The sequence below is a fragment of the Ctenopharyngodon idella genome, chromosome 7 (genome assembly GCF_019924925.1).
Source record: "Ctenopharyngodon idella isolate HZGC_01 chromosome 7, HZGC01, whole genome shotgun sequence".
Classification (NCBI taxonomy): domain Eukaryota; kingdom Metazoa; phylum Chordata; class Actinopteri; order Cypriniformes; family Xenocyprididae; genus Ctenopharyngodon; species Ctenopharyngodon idella.
In genome coordinates, this window is record NC_067226.1 from 40131576 (window position 1) to 40149138 (window position 17563).

The 17563-nt window shown below is 36.8% G+C and overlaps 1 protein-coding gene across 3 annotated transcripts; it reads left to right on the forward strand.

Moving 5' to 3' along the window:
- Window positions 1–578: 578 nt before the first annotated feature.
- On the forward strand, window positions 579–4725 carry slc35c1 (solute carrier family 35 member C1). Of its 3 annotated transcripts, none has more exons than XM_051899884.1 (3): window positions 579–730; window positions 1166–1671; window positions 3977–4725. In XM_051899884.1, the coding sequence occupies exons 1-3, from the start codon at window positions 687–689 to the stop codon at window positions 4540–4542; spliced, it is 1116 nt and encodes a 371-aa protein (XP_051755844.1). In that variant the 5' UTR covers window positions 579–686; the 3' UTR covers window positions 4543–4725. The 3 variants fall into 3 exon arrangements, with proteins under 3 accessions (XP_051755844.1, XP_051755846.1, XP_051755845.1); XM_051899886.1 differs by having other exon boundaries at window positions 627–741; XM_051899885.1 differs by lacking the exon at window positions 579–730 and having other exon boundaries at window positions 803–1671.
- The last annotated feature ends 12838 nt before the right edge of the window (window positions 4726–17563 follow it).

Below are 17563 nucleotides of genomic sequence, written 5' to 3' on the forward strand. Positions count from 1 at the left end.
TCTCTGAAATAACTGTCAAGATTAATCAGTAGATACCATAGACAAGGAGGGAAATATTTTAAATGATAATAACTTCTGCAATAGATTAAATCTAAAATGCTCTAAAATAAAGTTATTAAAAGTATACCATTATCATTGATTTGGTTAGTAAAAGAACATAACATCATTCATCATTATAACAAAAAGCAATGTGAAATTAGGAGTAAGTACATTTTATTTCCCATAGCCCCAAAATGCAAAGATGTGCATTTTAAAATCATAAATGTCAATTATTGCCTGACTTCTGATGCTGGTAACTCAAATGTAGCCTGTTTATTCTGTAAGGCTAAGATAGAAACTGTAGAACATTTATTTTTTATGGTAATTAATAATCTTTTGGAAAGATGTATACAACTTGTAATAGCCTATAGGGGAGATTATCTAATTTGGTTTTTAGCTGTGAAGATTTCCAAGCCAGAAATTTGCTTTCTGTTAGACTTATATAGCTAATAGACACTTTAAAATTGTTTTTTTATTTCATCTCTTCTTTTTTGTAACTTAAGTCTGTTGACAGATATCTCATAAGTAATTTGCTCGTTTTGTTCTACTGTAATAATGAAAATAAAACCATATGGTACTACGGTAGATTGTCTTAAGGGAAAGGAGGAGTTCAAAATTAAAAACACTTCCTGATGTAGTAATATGCAATGCAGATAGTTTGGAGCAAATGTCTGACGTCCAGTAGGCTAAGGTAAGACTCAAGTAAGTGTGAACATATTTTGTAATTTTTAAACTTTACAAACATAAATTTCGAAATTATTTTATTGTTGTTTAGGTAAGAGAATAAATATATGGTTTAGCATCTGAAACGCTCCCCTAGTATTTGTTTGTATTTATTTTTTATTTATTCATGCATGCAGCTATAAAAATTATGATAAATATTTGATGGTTGCCGCTCATAGTTCATTGTGAGAGTCGATTTTGTCCAATTTTAAGATTTTATTGCCAGGTGAGGGTATCACTTTAAGAAACGCGGAACAGGGAAGTTATCGACCACTCTGGCTGTCGCCTATCGCTTTTCTAATGTCCAGTGCAGAGTATCACAGGGAGCCGGCGTGAAATGTTGTTCTTATTATTATGAAATAACTAATGTTCACCTCCTCCTTTATTCCTGAAACATGAACAGGTCCCAACTCAAACGATCCAGAATATTAAGAATGGCCTTCACAGACTCCAGTCGTCCGGGGGACAAAGAAGAGCCCTTTATTCTGAGAGCGATCAAAATCGCATTGGTCGTATCTCTCTACTGGTTCGTTTCGATTTCTATGGTATTCCTGAACAACTACCTGTTAGACAACAAGGACCTAAATGCGCCTCTCTTCATCACATTTTTCCAGTGTGTTGTTAGCGTTGGACTATGTTTGCTCATGAACGTTTTTGCATACTTTTGTCCTGGATACGTGGATTTCCCATCTTTGAAATTTGATTTGAGAGTGTGCAGAGAGATGTTGCCTTTGACGGTCGTGTTCATCAGCATGATCACATTCAACAACTTGTGCCTCAAACATGTGGGAGTTGCTTTCTATACGGTTGGCCGCTCGCTTTCCACCGTATTTAACGTTATTTTGTCCTACGTGGTTCTAAAACAGTCGACGTCTTTGTACGCAGTGCTGTGTTGTGGAGTCATTCTAGGTGAGTATCGAACCTCCCCATCTCTCTCTCTCTCTCTCTCTCTCTCTCTCTCTCTCTTACCAATTAAATTAAAAAAAAAAAAAAAAAAAAAACACACCAATGGAAGCACGTTTCCGTCTCAAAGTAAATAAAAATAATTATAATTATTTAACAAGTAATTTTGAGTTTTAAAACCACTATAATAATTAATTGAATCGTGATGCAAGATGCACACCTCTAACTATAATAAGTTACACTGAGACAGTTTAGATTATTAAGAATATTAAGAGAAGTCCACACCACAACTATATAGATAACGTCAAATAAAAACATTGACAGCCAATCAGAATCCACCCAACTTTGAAGAGCTCGAGCATTTAAAGGGATAGTTCACCCAAATTTAAATTTGATGTTAATTTACTCACACTCAGGCCATCCAAGATGTAGGTGTCTTCTTTTTTCTTCAGCAGAACAGTAAAGATGATTTAAGCAGAAACCTTCCTTGATGATTCATATAATACACATCAATGGCTACCGTCACTTTGAGAGACAAAAAAACATAAACAGGCAAAGCAAAATTAATACCTGTGGCTCCCGACGGTACATTGAGGTCTTATGAAGCGAAACAATTGGTCTGTGCAAGAAACTGAACATTATTTCCTGTAATCCACAACCTCATCAAACGGTCCCAAGTGCATTCAGGACAGTCTGGAATAGGAACTTTCTGTCACATAATTACGTATGCACAGGAGCTCAAACATTGGGAATCTGTGAAAAGTCAGTCTTCCAGATTGAAATTGCTCAAGCGAACATAATCTTAATTTTTTATATAGGTTGCGGCATCCAGGATAAGTACCACTTTGATAAACAATACAACACATGTGTCTTTCCTCTCTGTTGTAAACAAACACAGAGTCAGCTCACGAGTTACTCCTGTGCGTACATCATACTGTGACAGAAAGTTCCTGTTTGCCAAGGCTCTTGATTATAGGTAATAATATTGTAAATAATGTTCAGTTTCTTGCACAGGCCAATCGTTTCACTTCATAAGACCTCAATGTATCGTCAGAGCCACAGGTATTAATTTTATTTTGCCTGTACATGTTTTTTTGACTCTCAAAGTGACAGTAGCCATTGACTTGCATTATATGAATCACCAAGGAGGGTTTCAGCTAAAAATCTTCTTTACATTTCTACTGAAGAAAAAAGACACCTACATCTAAGGTGGCCTGAGGGTGATTAAATTAACAGAAAATTTTGGGTGAGCTATCACTTTAAAGTGGCAGATGACATAACAGCAGCGCACGATTTTAATAAAACAGAATATTTTTGTGCGTTGGTGTGAACGTTAATATAGTTATCTTTAAAGGTGCAGTGTGTGTAAATTTTAGCGGCATCTAGCGGTGAGGTCACCCCTCTCTTTCGAAGCACAAAGAGAAGCTACAGTGGCCGCCTGGCCGACACAAGACAAAGACGTCGTCGTCTGAGACAGAAGAGAGTAGCCAGTCAAGCAATGAGGTTTCTTTATACTTCTAACAAAGAACGGTCTCTGCTTCTAATAAACCAGACGACGACAACCACTACTACTACTACTTTTTCATGGGTATTCAACGTAGTGACAATGCAAGCTGCCTCTAAAACCACAAATGATTTAGAAGAACAACAACATAGTGATGAAATGCGCTCTGCAGAGCAGTTTGTCCGTTTAGGGCTACTGTAGAAAAATGGCGGCGCAAAATGGCGACTTAACATGTAAGGGGGCCCACGGTGTATGTAGACATAAATGGCTCATTTTAAGGTAATAAAAACATAACGGTTCATTATGTAAGGTCTTTATACACCACTGAAAACATAGTTATGTATATTATATTGCATTTCTGTCAATAGATCCTCCCAAATTTTACACATTGCACCTTTAAGGGACGATAACCATGTTTTAATAAACATTCTAATGCTACGAAAATAGGATAGCCCATACAACAGCTATAACAATAATGACACAGACGATCAATATCATTATAACTTCCAGTATTGTTTTATTTATTTATTTATTTTTTTAACTGATGAATGATAAAAACAGTGACAGCCAATCAGAATTCATCCGACTTTAAAGAGCTTGAGCTTTTAACGAGTGCACTTGGAATAAACAGAATGTTATTCTTCCCTGGTCTAAAAATAAAAAAAAGTTATTGATATTTTGTAAATCAGGAAAATGCCTTTTTTTGATGCTGTCACAGCGACTGTGAAGATCCTGTTAATCAACACAATGGTGTCTGTTTGTAAAAGAGGTATGCTGACAAGTTTGTGCCTTGTTCTTTGCCTTCAGGTGGATTCTGGCTGGGTGTGGACCAAGAATCTGTGGCAGGTTCTCTTTCCTGGACAGGAGTCATTTTCGGTGTAATTGCCAGTCTTTGTGTGTCTCTCAATGCCATCTTCACAAAGAAAGTGTTGCCAGTGGTGGATGGAAATATCTGGAAGCTCTCTTACTACAACAACCTCAATGCTAGTGTACTTTTTATCCCCCTTATTGTCATTTTTGGGGAATTTAAAAGCTTGTTTGAGTTTAGCCGACTGACACATTTAAATTTTTGGGGCATGATGATTTTAGGTGGAGTCTTCGGCTTTGCAATTGGATATGTGACAGGACTTCAGATCAAGTTCACTAGTCCATTGACGCACAATGTGTCCGGCACAGCCAAATCCTGTGCACAGACTGTGTTGGCAGTTGCCTACTCGGCGTCCCATAAAAGTGCACTCTGGTGGACGAGCAATATGATGGTGCTGGGTGGATCCTGTGCCTACACCTGGGTCAAAGGACTTGAGATGAAGAAAGTGCCTGTGGAAACACAAACCACAAACACAGAGAAAAGTAAAGATGATCCAGAGGTGTGAAAAATACTTTAGGAATATCTTTGTTGTAGAGACTGTCTGTTTAACACACACACACACACATACATTATATATGTGTGTGTGTGTGTGTGTGTGTGTGTCTGTGTATTTTAAGGGCATTTGAATATTTTATGTATAAACATTTACTTTGTACTGTAAATGATTATTAAAACCTGTTTAACAATACTCTACCTAACTTATTTAACAACAACGTATTTCCAAGCAACATACTGGTTGCTGTACCTGACAGATTATGTAAGCACAAATCTGACAAAGAAACAAAAATATTTATTTTTTATATTAGTATTGATTTCATTAATCAGTAAGACATACTGCTAAATTAAGGCAAAGAACTATAGTAATTTTTATGTATAAATATCCTGGATCTTGGAAGTGTTAAATGCTTCTATCTACAGTTACAGGTACATGTCAAAAAGACAATAGTAAACAGACATTATTCAGTTGAAATCAGTTCAGCGTTGAATTATTTTGGTATAATAACTGTGAAGTTCATCGATTATGGGTTCAATTAATCTATAAAGTAGCTTTGGAAAAAAACAGTGATGTAGTCATCAGCTCAATTCAGTTCTCATCCAATAGTGTCAGTGCACTCAAGTCAATAACAATGCAGAATATTAAGTGTCCCCAACTAAGCAAGCCAAAAGGTCACAGTGGCAAGGAATCCAAACTCCATAAGGTGACAGAATTATGGTCAAAAGGTCACTATTAACTACTTGCTTATTAGCATGCATATTACTAGGATATTGGCTGTTTATTAGTACTTATAAGCACATATTAATGCCTTGTTCTGCATGAACATATTCTACATCCCTTAAAGGGTTAGTTCACCCAAAAATGAAATTTCTGTCATGAATTACTCACCCTCGTGTCATTCCACACCTGTAACACCTTTGTTCATCTTCCGAACATAAATTAAGATATTTTTTAATGAAATCCGAGAGTTTTTTGAAAGCAACAAAATTACCACATTCAAAGTCCAGAGAAGTAGTAAAGACATCCTTAAAATAGTCAACATGACTACAGTGGTGCAACCTGTTATGTTATGAAGCTACGAGAATACTTTCTGTGCACAAAAACAAAACAATGTCTTTACTACTTCTCTGGACCTTGAATGTGGTAATTTCGTTGCTTTCTATGGGAGATAAAAAAACCTCTGGGATTTCATCAAAAAAATATCTTAATTTGTGTCCCAAAGATGAACAAAGGTCTTGCAGGTTTGGAATGACATAAGGGTGAGTACTTAATGACAGAAATTTCATTTTTGGGTGAACTAACCCCTTAACCCCCACCCAATACCTAAACTTAACAACTACCTTACTAACTATTAATAATTAGTAATTTGGAGTTTACTGAGGCAATAGTCATAGTTAATAGTTAATAATAGTGAGAATTGGAACCTAATCTAAAGCGTGACTGGATTTCTTTTATAATCTCTTAATGAACATTTTGGGAAAGTGAATAGACTTTCAATAAAGGGACAAAAATATCTCAGATTGCATTAAAAATGTATTCATTTATGTTCCAAAAATGAACAAAAGTCTTATGGGTTTGGAATGATATGAGGGTGAGTAATTGACAGAATTTTCATTTTTGGAAACCTTTAAACTTGTTGCACAGACTTATTTAAGGAGGATGCATCTCCATTGTGAAGATGAGTAACATGATTGTATTTCAGGTTAAAAGACAAAGTGACAGAACAAGATTAACCTGTTCCCTGGGATGGTGTTAGGAATTCATGGGCTTGTGATGTTTTTCTCAGGCATTTGCATCAAATTACAACAAATGTCTGGATTGGATTTCTGGCTATTTATACAGGAGTTACTATAACAGATACTGATAAATGATACAATATTAAGACAAATATTGAATATATGGTTTATTTTTCGAATGAGGTCTCCACATATAGTGATATATATATATATATATATATATATATATGTATATATATATATATGGGCTTGTGATGTTTTTCTCAGGCATTTGCATGTTGTCCTGTTGACACTGAAAATCAAATTACAACAAATGTCTGGATTGGATTTCTGGCCATTTATACAGGAGTATAAAGACAAATATTGAATATATGGTTTATTTTTTGAATGAGGTCTCCACATATATATATATATATATATATATATAAACTATATTGCCAAATGTATTGGGACACCCCTCCAAATCATTGAATTCAGTGGAAGCAATTGGGAACAACAGCAACTCACGGAGTGAGATCAGCGCATGCTGAGGCGCACAGTGCACAGAAGTCGCCAACTTTCTGCAGAGTCAATAGCTACAGACCTCCAAACTTCGTGTGGCCTTCAGATTAGCTCAAGAACAGTGCGTAGAGAGCTTCATGAAATGGGTTTCCATGGCCGAGCAGCTGCATCCAAGTGCAATGCAAAGCGTCGGATGCAGTGGTGTAAAGCACGCTGCCACTGGACTCTAGAGCAGTGGAGACGTGTTCTCTGGAGTGACAAATCACACTTCTCTGACTGAAAATCCGATGGACGAGTCTGGGTTTGGCAGTTGCCAGGAGAACGTTACTTGCCTGACTGCATTGTGCCAAGTGTAAAGTTTGGTAGAGGGGGGATTATGGTGTGGGGTTGTTTTTCAGGGGCTGGGCTTGGCCCCTTAGTTCCAGTGAAAGGAACTCTTAGGGTGTACTCACACTAGGCACAGTTGCCTTGAACCGAGTCCGAGCGCGATTGTGAAATGCACTGTCACTAAGATATTGCCTAATAAATTTATAATTTAAGCGATTTTCACTCACCCGTATCAGAGGATTATTACGAACTACGAAGGCAGCTGACGTTAATGGAGGAATTTTGCAGCTTTATTTGCAATATATAATTCCGTGCTGTTCCGTGCTCCAGCGTGGTTAGCGCTCACACTGCATGCGAACCGCGCTCGAGCCCAAACGAACTATGCTCTGGCCCACCTCTTCCAAGCGGGCCAGGGACGGCTAAACGAACGGCGCCCGGGCACGGACTGGAGTGATCACACTTGTCAAACGAACCGGGCTTTGGGGGTCAAACCCGCTCGGGCACGGTTCAGAGCGCCTAGTGTGAATACACCCTTAATGCTTCAGCATACCAAGACATTTTGGACAATTTCATGCTTCCAACTTTGTGGGAACAGTTTGGGGATGGCACAAAGCAAGGTCCATAAAGACATGGATGAGCGAATTTGGTGTGGAGGAACTTGACTTGTTAGGACTTATTGAGTTCTAACCTCAACCCGATAGAACACCTTTGGGATGAATTAAAGCGGAGACTGCGAGCCAGGCCAACATCCAACATCAGTGCCTGACCTCACAAATGCGCTTCTAGAAGAAAGGTCAAAAATTCCCATAAACACACTCCTAAACTTTGTGGAAAGCCTTCCCAGAAGAGTTGAGGCTGTTATAGCTGCAAAGGGTGGGCCAACTCCATATTAAACCCTATGGACCAAAGATCATGTTCCATGAAGATATTTTGAAAATTTCCTACCGTAAATTTTTTTTAAAATTATTTTTGTGAGTGGATATGCATTGCTAAGGACTTCATTTGGACAACTTTAAAGGTGATTTTCTCAATATTTAGATTTTTTTGCACCCTCAGATTCCAGATTTTCAAATAGTTGAATCTCGGCCAAATATTGCTCTATCCTAACAAACCATACATCAATGGAAAGCATATTTATTCAGTTTTCAGTGGATGTATTAATTTAAAAAAAATGACCCTTATGACTGGTTTTGTGGTCCAGGGTCACATACAGGTGCTGGTCATATAATTAGAATATCATCAAAAAGTTCATTTTTTTATTGTAAATTATTTTAAAAAATGAAACTTTCATATATTCTAGATTCCCTACATGTAAAGTAAAACATTTCAAAAGTTTTTTTTTTTTAATTTGTTGATTAGAGCGTACAGCTAATGAAAGTCCAAAATCCAGTATCTCAAAATATTAGAATATTTACATTTGAGTTTCATTAAATGACCATCCCTACAGTATAAATTCCGGGTATCTCTTGTTCTTTGAAACCACACTAATGGGGAAGACTGCTGACTTGGCAATGGTCCAGGAGACAATCATTGACACCCTCCACAAAGAGAGTAAGTCACAGAAGGTCATTACTGAATGGGGTGGCTGTTTACAGAGTGATGTATCAAAGCATATTAAATGCAAAGTTGACTGGAAGGAAGAAATTGGGTAGGCAAAGGTGCACAAGCAACAGGGATGACCGCAAGCTTGAGAATACTGTCAAGTAAAGCCGATTCAAACACTTGGGAGAGCTTCACAATGAGTAGAATGAAGCCGGAGTCAGCGCATCAAGAGTTACCACACTCAGACATCTTCAGGAAAAGGACTACCAAGCCACTTCTGAACCAGAGACAACGTCAGAAGCATCTTACCTGGGCTAAGGAGAAAAAGAACTGGACAGTGAACAGTGGTCGAAAGTCCTCTTTTCAGATAAAAGTAAATTTTGCATTTCATGTTGAAATCATGGTCCCAGAGTCTGAAGGAAGACTGGAGAGGCACAGAATCCAAGCTGCTTGAAGTCTAGTGTGAAGTTTCTGAAGTCAATAATGATTTGGGGGGGCCGTGACGTCTGCTGGTGTTGGTCCATTGTGTTTTATCAAGTGCAAAGTCAATGCAGCCATCTTCCAGGAGATTTTGGAGCACTTTATGCTTCCATCTGCTGACAAGCTTTATGGAGATGCTGATTTCCTTTTCCTGCAGGACTTTAGCACCTGCCCACAGTGCAAAAACCACTTCCAAGTGGTTTGCTGACCATGATATTACTGTGCTTTATTGGCCAGCCAATATGCCTGACCTGAATCTATGGGATATTTTCAAGAGAAAGATGAGAAACAGTCGATCCAACAATATACAGATGATCTGAAGGCTCAATAGTGCCTCAGCAGTGCCACAGGCTGATCACTTCCATGCCACACTTCACTGATGCAGTAATTTGTGCTAGGAGCAAGTCATTTGCTGTAGTATGTCCTGCCGATCAAGTATTGAGTGCACAAAAGAACATACTTTAAAGAACTTGAACTTTTCTGTTTTGCAAATCCATTTTTTGATTGATCTTAGGAAATATTCTAATATTTTGAAATACTGGATTTTGGACTTTCATGAGCTGTACGCTCTAATCATCAAAATGTAAAAAAAAAACTTTTTAAATGTTTTACTTTACATGTAGGGAATCTAGAATATATGAAAGTTTCATTTTTAAAAATAATTTATAATAAAAAAATGAACTTTTTGATGATATTCTAATTATATGACCAGCACCTGTATATATATCCAACCCTCTCCATTGATGTTGTATTGTGTGAAGCTGCCTCCTTGTCATTTCTGACTTATAACAAAAAACAGAACAATGTCTAAAAGCTGCTACGTTACAGGGTGTACAGCAAACAAGCTAAAAAACCTAGAACTAAGTTTTTATAAGCTGTCGACCCAAAAAAACACACAAAAGTAGATACAGGCAATTGAGACAGAGTGCAACGTGTCATGTTACTCTGAGAACTACGCCCAATAGAGGGGAACGTTATCTGCAACAGGATATGCAAAAAAAAAAAAAAAAAAACTTCATTATTTTTAACCATGTCAAAACATTAATTTACCACCCTATGTGAACCTGAGAGGAGGAGATATATTGAGAAACTAAAATTTACCCACAATTTATCCATTCTTCCTGCTGATGCTTCACGTCTTATTGCCTGTAGCCTATCCACTTTTGTCTCAAAGGCTGGCTTTTACAGCTCAGTAGCTTATAAAAACTTCTGGGGGTATAGCTTGTTTGCTGTACACCCTGTCACACAGTGGCTTTTAGGCATTGTTCTGTCTTCTGTCTTTTGTTAGAAGCAAGAAATGACAAGGAGGCAGCTTCATGCAATATAAAGTCAATGGAGAGGGTTGGGTTGGCCTAAATGCGCTGTCTCTGTACTACTAAAGTACTATACATTCACGTGAGGAAATACTTTCATTTCTTAACCAAACTGGTATACTGTACAATACATAATGTCTTTATCTGACGTGTACTGCAGGGGTGTCCAAACCTGTTCCTTGAGTTTTTAGCTTCAGCTCTTAATTAAACACACCTGAACCAGCAAATCAAGATAATCAGGATCACTAGAAACTTCCATGCAGGTGTGTTGGAGCTAAAGTGACACAAAGCAAACTGCCGCACAAGGATTCTTCAAATTGAGATATAGGTGCATCTCAATAAATTAGAATGTCGTGGAAAAGTTCATTTATTTCAGTAATTCAACTCAAATTGTGGAACTCATGTATTAAATAAATTCAATGCACACAGACTGAAGTACTTAAAGTACACATGAAATCAAAATTAACCTTATTTATTTTGTTAGCTCAAATTGCTAGTTTTGTGGTGAACAATTCATCCGTGCAAGTCAATCCACACAAAAAAATTGTTTGGCTTCGTAATGTTTAATCAAAATCTGAAAATGCTCCTCCCCTCTGCAACGGTGCCCATTCTCTAATGATATCAGTTTGACAGCTTGGGTTGAAAATGCTTAAACCACTCCCCTCCAACCATTAGTCTGCTATGAGCGAGAGATGGAGAGGAGGAGCGCTAAAATAAAACCCTGCCCTCTATTCAATATTCCGTTTTACTTGGAAATACGTCACAACACTGGAGAAAAGTCTGCAACTTCCGGTTCACTGGGACTTTAAGTCTTTGGTTCTTTTAATTGTGATGATTTTGGCTCACATTTAACAAAAACCCACCAATTCACTATCTCAAAAAATTAGAATACTTCATAAGATCAATAAAAAAGGAAATTTTAAACAGAAATGTCAGGCTTCTGAAAAGTATGTTCATTTCTATGCACTCAATACTTGGTTGGGCCTCCTTTTGCATGAATACTGCATCAATGCGGCATGGCATGGAGGCAATCAGCCTGTGGCACTGCTCAGGTGTTATGGAAGCCTAGGTTGCTTTGATAGCGGCCTTCAGGTCATCTGCATTGTTGGGTCTGGTGTCTCTCATCTTCCTCTTGACAATACCCCATAGATTCTCTATGGGGTTCAGGTCAGGCGAGTTTGCTGGCCAATCAAGCACAGTAACACCATGGTCATTGAACCAGCTTTTGGTACCTTTGGCAGTGTGGGCAGGTGCCAAATCCTGCTGGAAATGGAAATCAGCATCTCCATAAAGCTTGTCAGCAGAAGGAAGCATGAAGTGCTCTAAAATGTCCTGGTAGATGACTGCGTTGACTGTGGACTTCAGAAAACACAGTGGACCAACACCAGCAGATGACATGGCAGCCCAAATCTTCACTGACTGTGGAAACTTCACACTGGACTTCAAGCAACATGGTTTCTGTGCCTCTTCACTCTTCCTCCAGACTCTGGGACCTTGATTTCCCAATGAAATGCAAAATTTACTTTCATCTGAAAAGAGGACTTTGGACCACTGCGCAACAGTCCAGTTCTTTTTCTCCTTAGCCCAGGTAAGACGCTTCTGATGTTGTCTTTGGTTCAGAAGTGGCTTGGTACGTGGAATGTGACAGTTGTAGCCCATTTCCTGAAGACGTCTGTGTGTGGTGGCTCTTGATGCACTGACTTCAGCTTCAGTCCACTCCTTTTGAAGCTCTCCTAAGTTCTTAAATCGGCTTCGCCTGACAATCTTCTCAAGCCTGCGGTCATTCCTTTCACTTGTACACCTTTTCCTACCACACTTTTTCCTTCCAGTCAACTTTCCATGAATATGCTTTGGCACAGCACTCTGCGAACAGCCAGCTCTTTCAGCAATGACCCTCTGTGGCTTACCCTCATTGTAAAGGGTCTTGATGATCATCTTCTGGACAGCAGCAGACTTCCCCATGAATGCTGTTGGGATTACTGACCTAAACCCAGTATTTATACCCTGAGAATGGTAATTTAATAGAACTTGAAATTAAATATTCTAATAATTTGAGATACTGATTTTTTGATTTTGATGAGCAGCAAGCTGTAATCATCAAAATGAAAACAAAAAAGTCTGGAAATATTTTACTTTATGTCTAATAAATCTAGAATATATTTAAGTTTTACTTTTTGAATTAAATTACAGAAAGAAAAAAAAAACTTTTTCATGATATTCTAATTTATTGAGATGCACCTGTATATGACGTGGCTGCCGAGATAAGAAGCACCTGTGTGCGGATGTCCTGAAATAAAGACAGAGCATTGATTTAGAATGGTGATTAAACTGACTGGAACTACTTGGTTTCAACTCACACAATCCAGCTAATCAGAGTATTCAGACAGACCATGGTGTAATGGTAAATAAAACTAGATGAAATTAAATACTTCTTATTCTTTAAAGTCACCATGAATTCAAAATTTACAGTTCTTGTTTTGTTTATATGGAATACTGCAATGTATGTGCCTCGGAATCTTTTGCTGCGTTCACACAATTTGTAATTACTGTAAATAAAGCTCTGTGCGCTTTCAAATCGCTTTCGCGGTACTTTGATACCATACACTGATCAGTCTGCACAGCACAGTTTCAAGTCGAACACATCTTAAATCTGCAGTGGTCAGAGGGTACAGTGGCCATGTGTACATGTAGCTCTCAGAAAATGATGAGTTTACACATTGTAATTACAAGTTCTACAAGCACATGAAGGCTTTTTAAAGTTCAGAATCATTACGGTAATTACGACATAGCGTGAACTCACCTTAATAACTTCCCCTCCCTCTTGCAAGTTTAGGATCTTTGCGGAACAAAAATGGGTGTTTCCCAGTTTTTGGGCGTTTTCAAACTGGGATAGGCGTTTTTACCCATCCAATCAAAAGTACAGGAGCTCTAAGAGGCCATGCATTATTTTTCTTTCTTTCTTGTTTTTTCGTTATCTCTAACTATTGTTATGTCTAGACTTTAAATCATGAGAAAACAACTTATGTTGAGATCAATAGAAAACAAGAAATAAAAAAATAATGCTTCATGCTTTTAGGACTTCCACAAAAAAGGGAACCATGTGCTTTTTTTGAGTGCCTAGGGCATAGACATATGAAATATGAGTTATAATGGCCGCTTTGAGTTGTGGCCGCATTACCACTTCGGGTGTGCATTATTTTCTAATAATTCAATGGACCGTCGTCAATTATTCCTTACTTACATTCTTACAGTTAATATTTTGGAATACATGTAAAAAAAAATAAAAAAGCTTTAAAACACTAATTTTAATATATATAGAGTACCTCAGGGATGACGTGTTTTTGTAGGCAAAACCCAGAAGCGAGTTAGCATTTTAGGACTTCCGGTTCCATCGCCCCAAAGTCAATGGGTTTTTTGAATGGGTTTTTGCTAAATCGCCTGAAATAAGGTCTGTGGTTAACAAAGCCTCTAAATATTTTCACGTTTTGATCTATGACATAAAACACACCAGTTATAGCCCGCTTGTGATTTTTTAAACCTTTATTGTGTCTTAAAAACGGCAGTTGCTAACAAGTTGCTAAAAGGGACTACTTCCTTTGGCGGGGACTTTAGACGTCATCATGACAAACAGGACATTTGGACAGCATTTCTCATGAAAAAGTGGATAAGTATTCATACACAGCGCAGATCATAATCAGCGAGCATGTTTTTAAATAAAGTTGTTTTTTAAATCAAGTTTGAGGAAGCTTGGTGGTGGTGACGTTGATCCGTGACCATGGTGTGCTGTAGTCCGTTTATAGCCTACTGTTAGCTTTTTATATCTGACGACTTTATTTAGGCTGCAAAATTTATAAATTATGTGTTAACTTGTAAAGATTATCTTGATAGACAAAACGTGTAAGTGTCATAACCCTTTGTTGAACACAGAGCCTATTTGTTTGCGATTTTCCAAAAGTCTATGGGAAAAATGCACTGGCTTTCGATCGAGGGAACCCGTGTGCCGCTAACTTCTGGGTTGGCCTACAAAAACACGTCATCCCTGAGGTACTCTATTGGCTTTAATAAATGATATTAAATGCATTATTTTGGACGTTTCAATGTTATTATTGTTAACTAAACTCAAACTATTAAAACATTTTAATTAAAATAAAGCTTAAACAAAATAAAATATAATATTACATGACAAAAATAAACTAAAAATTAATTCATTAAAGGTTAAGGGCCGGCCCGTGGCATAGGTGACATAGGCAGTTGCCTAGGGGGCAAAATGACTGGGGGACGCCGCACAATTTTTTTTTTTTTCCTCGGAGCGCCCTCTTGTGACCATCGTGCACTCCTACACCCATATATTAAGCAAATCCTGACAATTAACATTTTTAGTACTGATCGATCATCGAACTGATTAAAATAATGTTAGAATACAATACAATTTACGTCAACGAAAAATCATAAGATTTGACAACATGTCACGTTGGACTAATTTAAACACTTTCTGCGTCATGACGTCATTATAACATATCATCATAACGCATTAATAATGCATGGCGCACACAGTTAAAATAGTTTTGCCATTTATGTGCTCTGAAAGTATCATTTCTAACAAATGAGTGAAAAAAGAAAATTATCAGGGGCACAAGAAGGCAGGAAGCCGCGCAAAGAAGAGGAGCAGAAAACAGAGCAATATAGAGGTAAGAATCAAGTTAATCACTGTGTATTAGCCTGTGATGTTTATGCAGTATTTTGAAATAGCCTTTTTAGAACATCTTAACTGGTAACACTGACACTGTGGAACGTTTTTGCTTCGAGTTAACTGCTTATTTAATTGTACTTTATTTTCTTTTAAATATAAGCTTCTGTAATGTTTTAATTTCAGTTGCATTACTGCTTGCTTTCAATTCACCAAAAAGTGCACTAAATGTCTTTTGAAAAAGACCACGACTAGGACTATAATCTAGCATGTTCATGTTTCATGTTCAGTTTTGAAACTGTTCTGTAATTCTGAAAATATAGTTTTTTGCACTTTTTTGTTGATTTGCACTTTAATTTAATTACATTTTTGTGTTATTCTTCAGGTGACTGTAAGACAAATTTATTTATTATCACAGTTTATTTACTACTTATTTATGTTAATACTTATAAGTATGTTATGTTATGTTACGTTATAGTAAAGTTTTGAAAAATCTGCATTTTCTGAAACTTTTAATGAGATCTAAAATCTCGCATAGGGCACCAACAGAGCCTGGGTCGTTAACACATTTTCTTTGTAAGCATGTTAAGTATCAGGTTAAAGTTCGTGTTGTAAAAATACTCTAAGGTAAGATACACCAATGCAGTCATGTGCTTTTGTATTTATGCCGTGATGTTGACAAAAAAAAAAAAAAAAAATACAGTTACAATAATAAAGTTAATTATAAATAGGTCTAACTTGCCTCATACACCAAATATGGAGGTCTATTGGCTTCAGGGCTCAAGGTGCCGCTGTTGGATAGTGTCACATTAGAAAAAATAGTGAATTATACTCACAGTTTAATCATATATTTTGTTATACTTGATTTTTTTTTATTTTTGGTACTTTGGATTTGTTTCTCCTCCATTTCTTGAAGAGACACTTGCTTACTCTGAGAGAATGCCGCTGGCTAACAGCTGATATGAAAAAATGACAATTACATCGACCTGCATTAGACACACACAATGATGTCTGCAGTCAAGCAGTAGCATCACAGCAGCATTAAATGGAGTATGTGCTCAGAAACATGCTGTAATACTACAATAATCAGAAAAAGGTATGCAAAATCTGGAGTGGAATAATTAATGTTATTTTATTATTTATTCAATGTTTCAAATATATATATCTAACGTTAGCAATTCATTATCGCGGTTTCGACGACTTGTTTACCTTTTTTTTAGTTTCTGGTTTACCCGCCGTTCTGTTTGTTTTACCTACTGACTTTATGATTTTTTACACTTGTCTTGTTCTACTGCTTTTTGTTTTTTCGGGTTCTCGATTATTAAAAATTGCTTTTGAATCCTTGGGGAATACAGACCCTGAGGCCTTTACTCTGAATATGCAGAGGTTCAAAGCCTTTAAGTATTGATTGACAACAGCGCCATCTGGTGGCTGATAAATATTCAGAGATAGATAGTTCCTTTTAATTTTCCTTTAAGTATTATTTACTGTACTTATTGTATGTTTATTATTATTATTATTATTATTATTATTATTTTAGCATTTTTGCTGTTATTCTAGCTTTGAAATTTATTATTTAAAATAAAAATTAGGCTATAATAAAAAAGGGATAGACAGATCATTGCTTAAGGTTTATTAAAAAAGACTGTCACCTCAGTTTAACAAGCAATGTAAAATATAAACGTAATGTCCACTTGTAGTAATGCAAGTTAGCTTGTGTACGGCGCATTTTACAGAGGACAGCTTTCTGAACCTGGGAGAGTACAACGCCGGCTATACACACTGAAGTAAAACACTGCTTTATTAAAGTACTATGAGCCACACTTATGCCTACCATGTATGAACACTCATTGTCCATCTTATCAGGTCCGCTTAGCATATAGTTGTTTATTGTACATTTCCAGTCATCCGTTTCTTTCTCTGTCTAATTTGTTTGCCTTTCCTTTATTAATGTTCAGGCCTCCATAGGGCCACCACTGGGTAGGTATTATTTGCAGGGTTTGTACAGATACTGTAAAATTAAAATTTCAAAGACTTTTTAAGCACTACTTTTTTGGTTACTACTTTTTCAAGGACTACAATCAGAGATCACACTTATCGAACAAAATCTTTATTATTTTTCAAATTCTAAAAAAGTTAAATAGATAAATAAGAATATACTAAAAAACTAAATAGTACAATTAAAGCAAAGCATGCGATGACTGTGGCAACTTTAAACATGGGAACATTAACAAAGCCCTAGAACTTTCAGTGCATAGAAGAACAAATAGAAAGAGGACAAAATTCTTATTCTTATTAAAAGATGTAATAACAGAAGAAAATTAAATACTTCATTTTGTAAAATGTAAACCCTTTCATTGCAAATAAGTACAAAATAACTATACAATAATGACTTGACATACTGTCGGTCGGATATATGCAAACTATAAATAAGTGTACAGTAC

What these genes read in the sequence shown, in the direction of transcription:
- slc35c1 (XM_051899884.1), top strand. Translation starts at nt 687, where the DNA reads ATGCAGATAGTTTGGAGCAAATGTCTGACGTCCAGTAGGCTAAG. An exon ending in CTGACGTCCAGTAGGCTAAG is followed by an intron (nt 731 to 1,165) that starts GTAAGACTCAAG and finishes AAACATGAACAG; the next exon opens with GTCCCAACTCAAACGATCCA. An exon ending in GTGTTGTGGAGTCATTCTAG is followed by an intron (nt 1,672 to 3,976) that starts GTGAGTATCGAA and finishes CTTTGCCTTCAG; the next exon opens with GTGGATTCTGGCTGGGTGTG.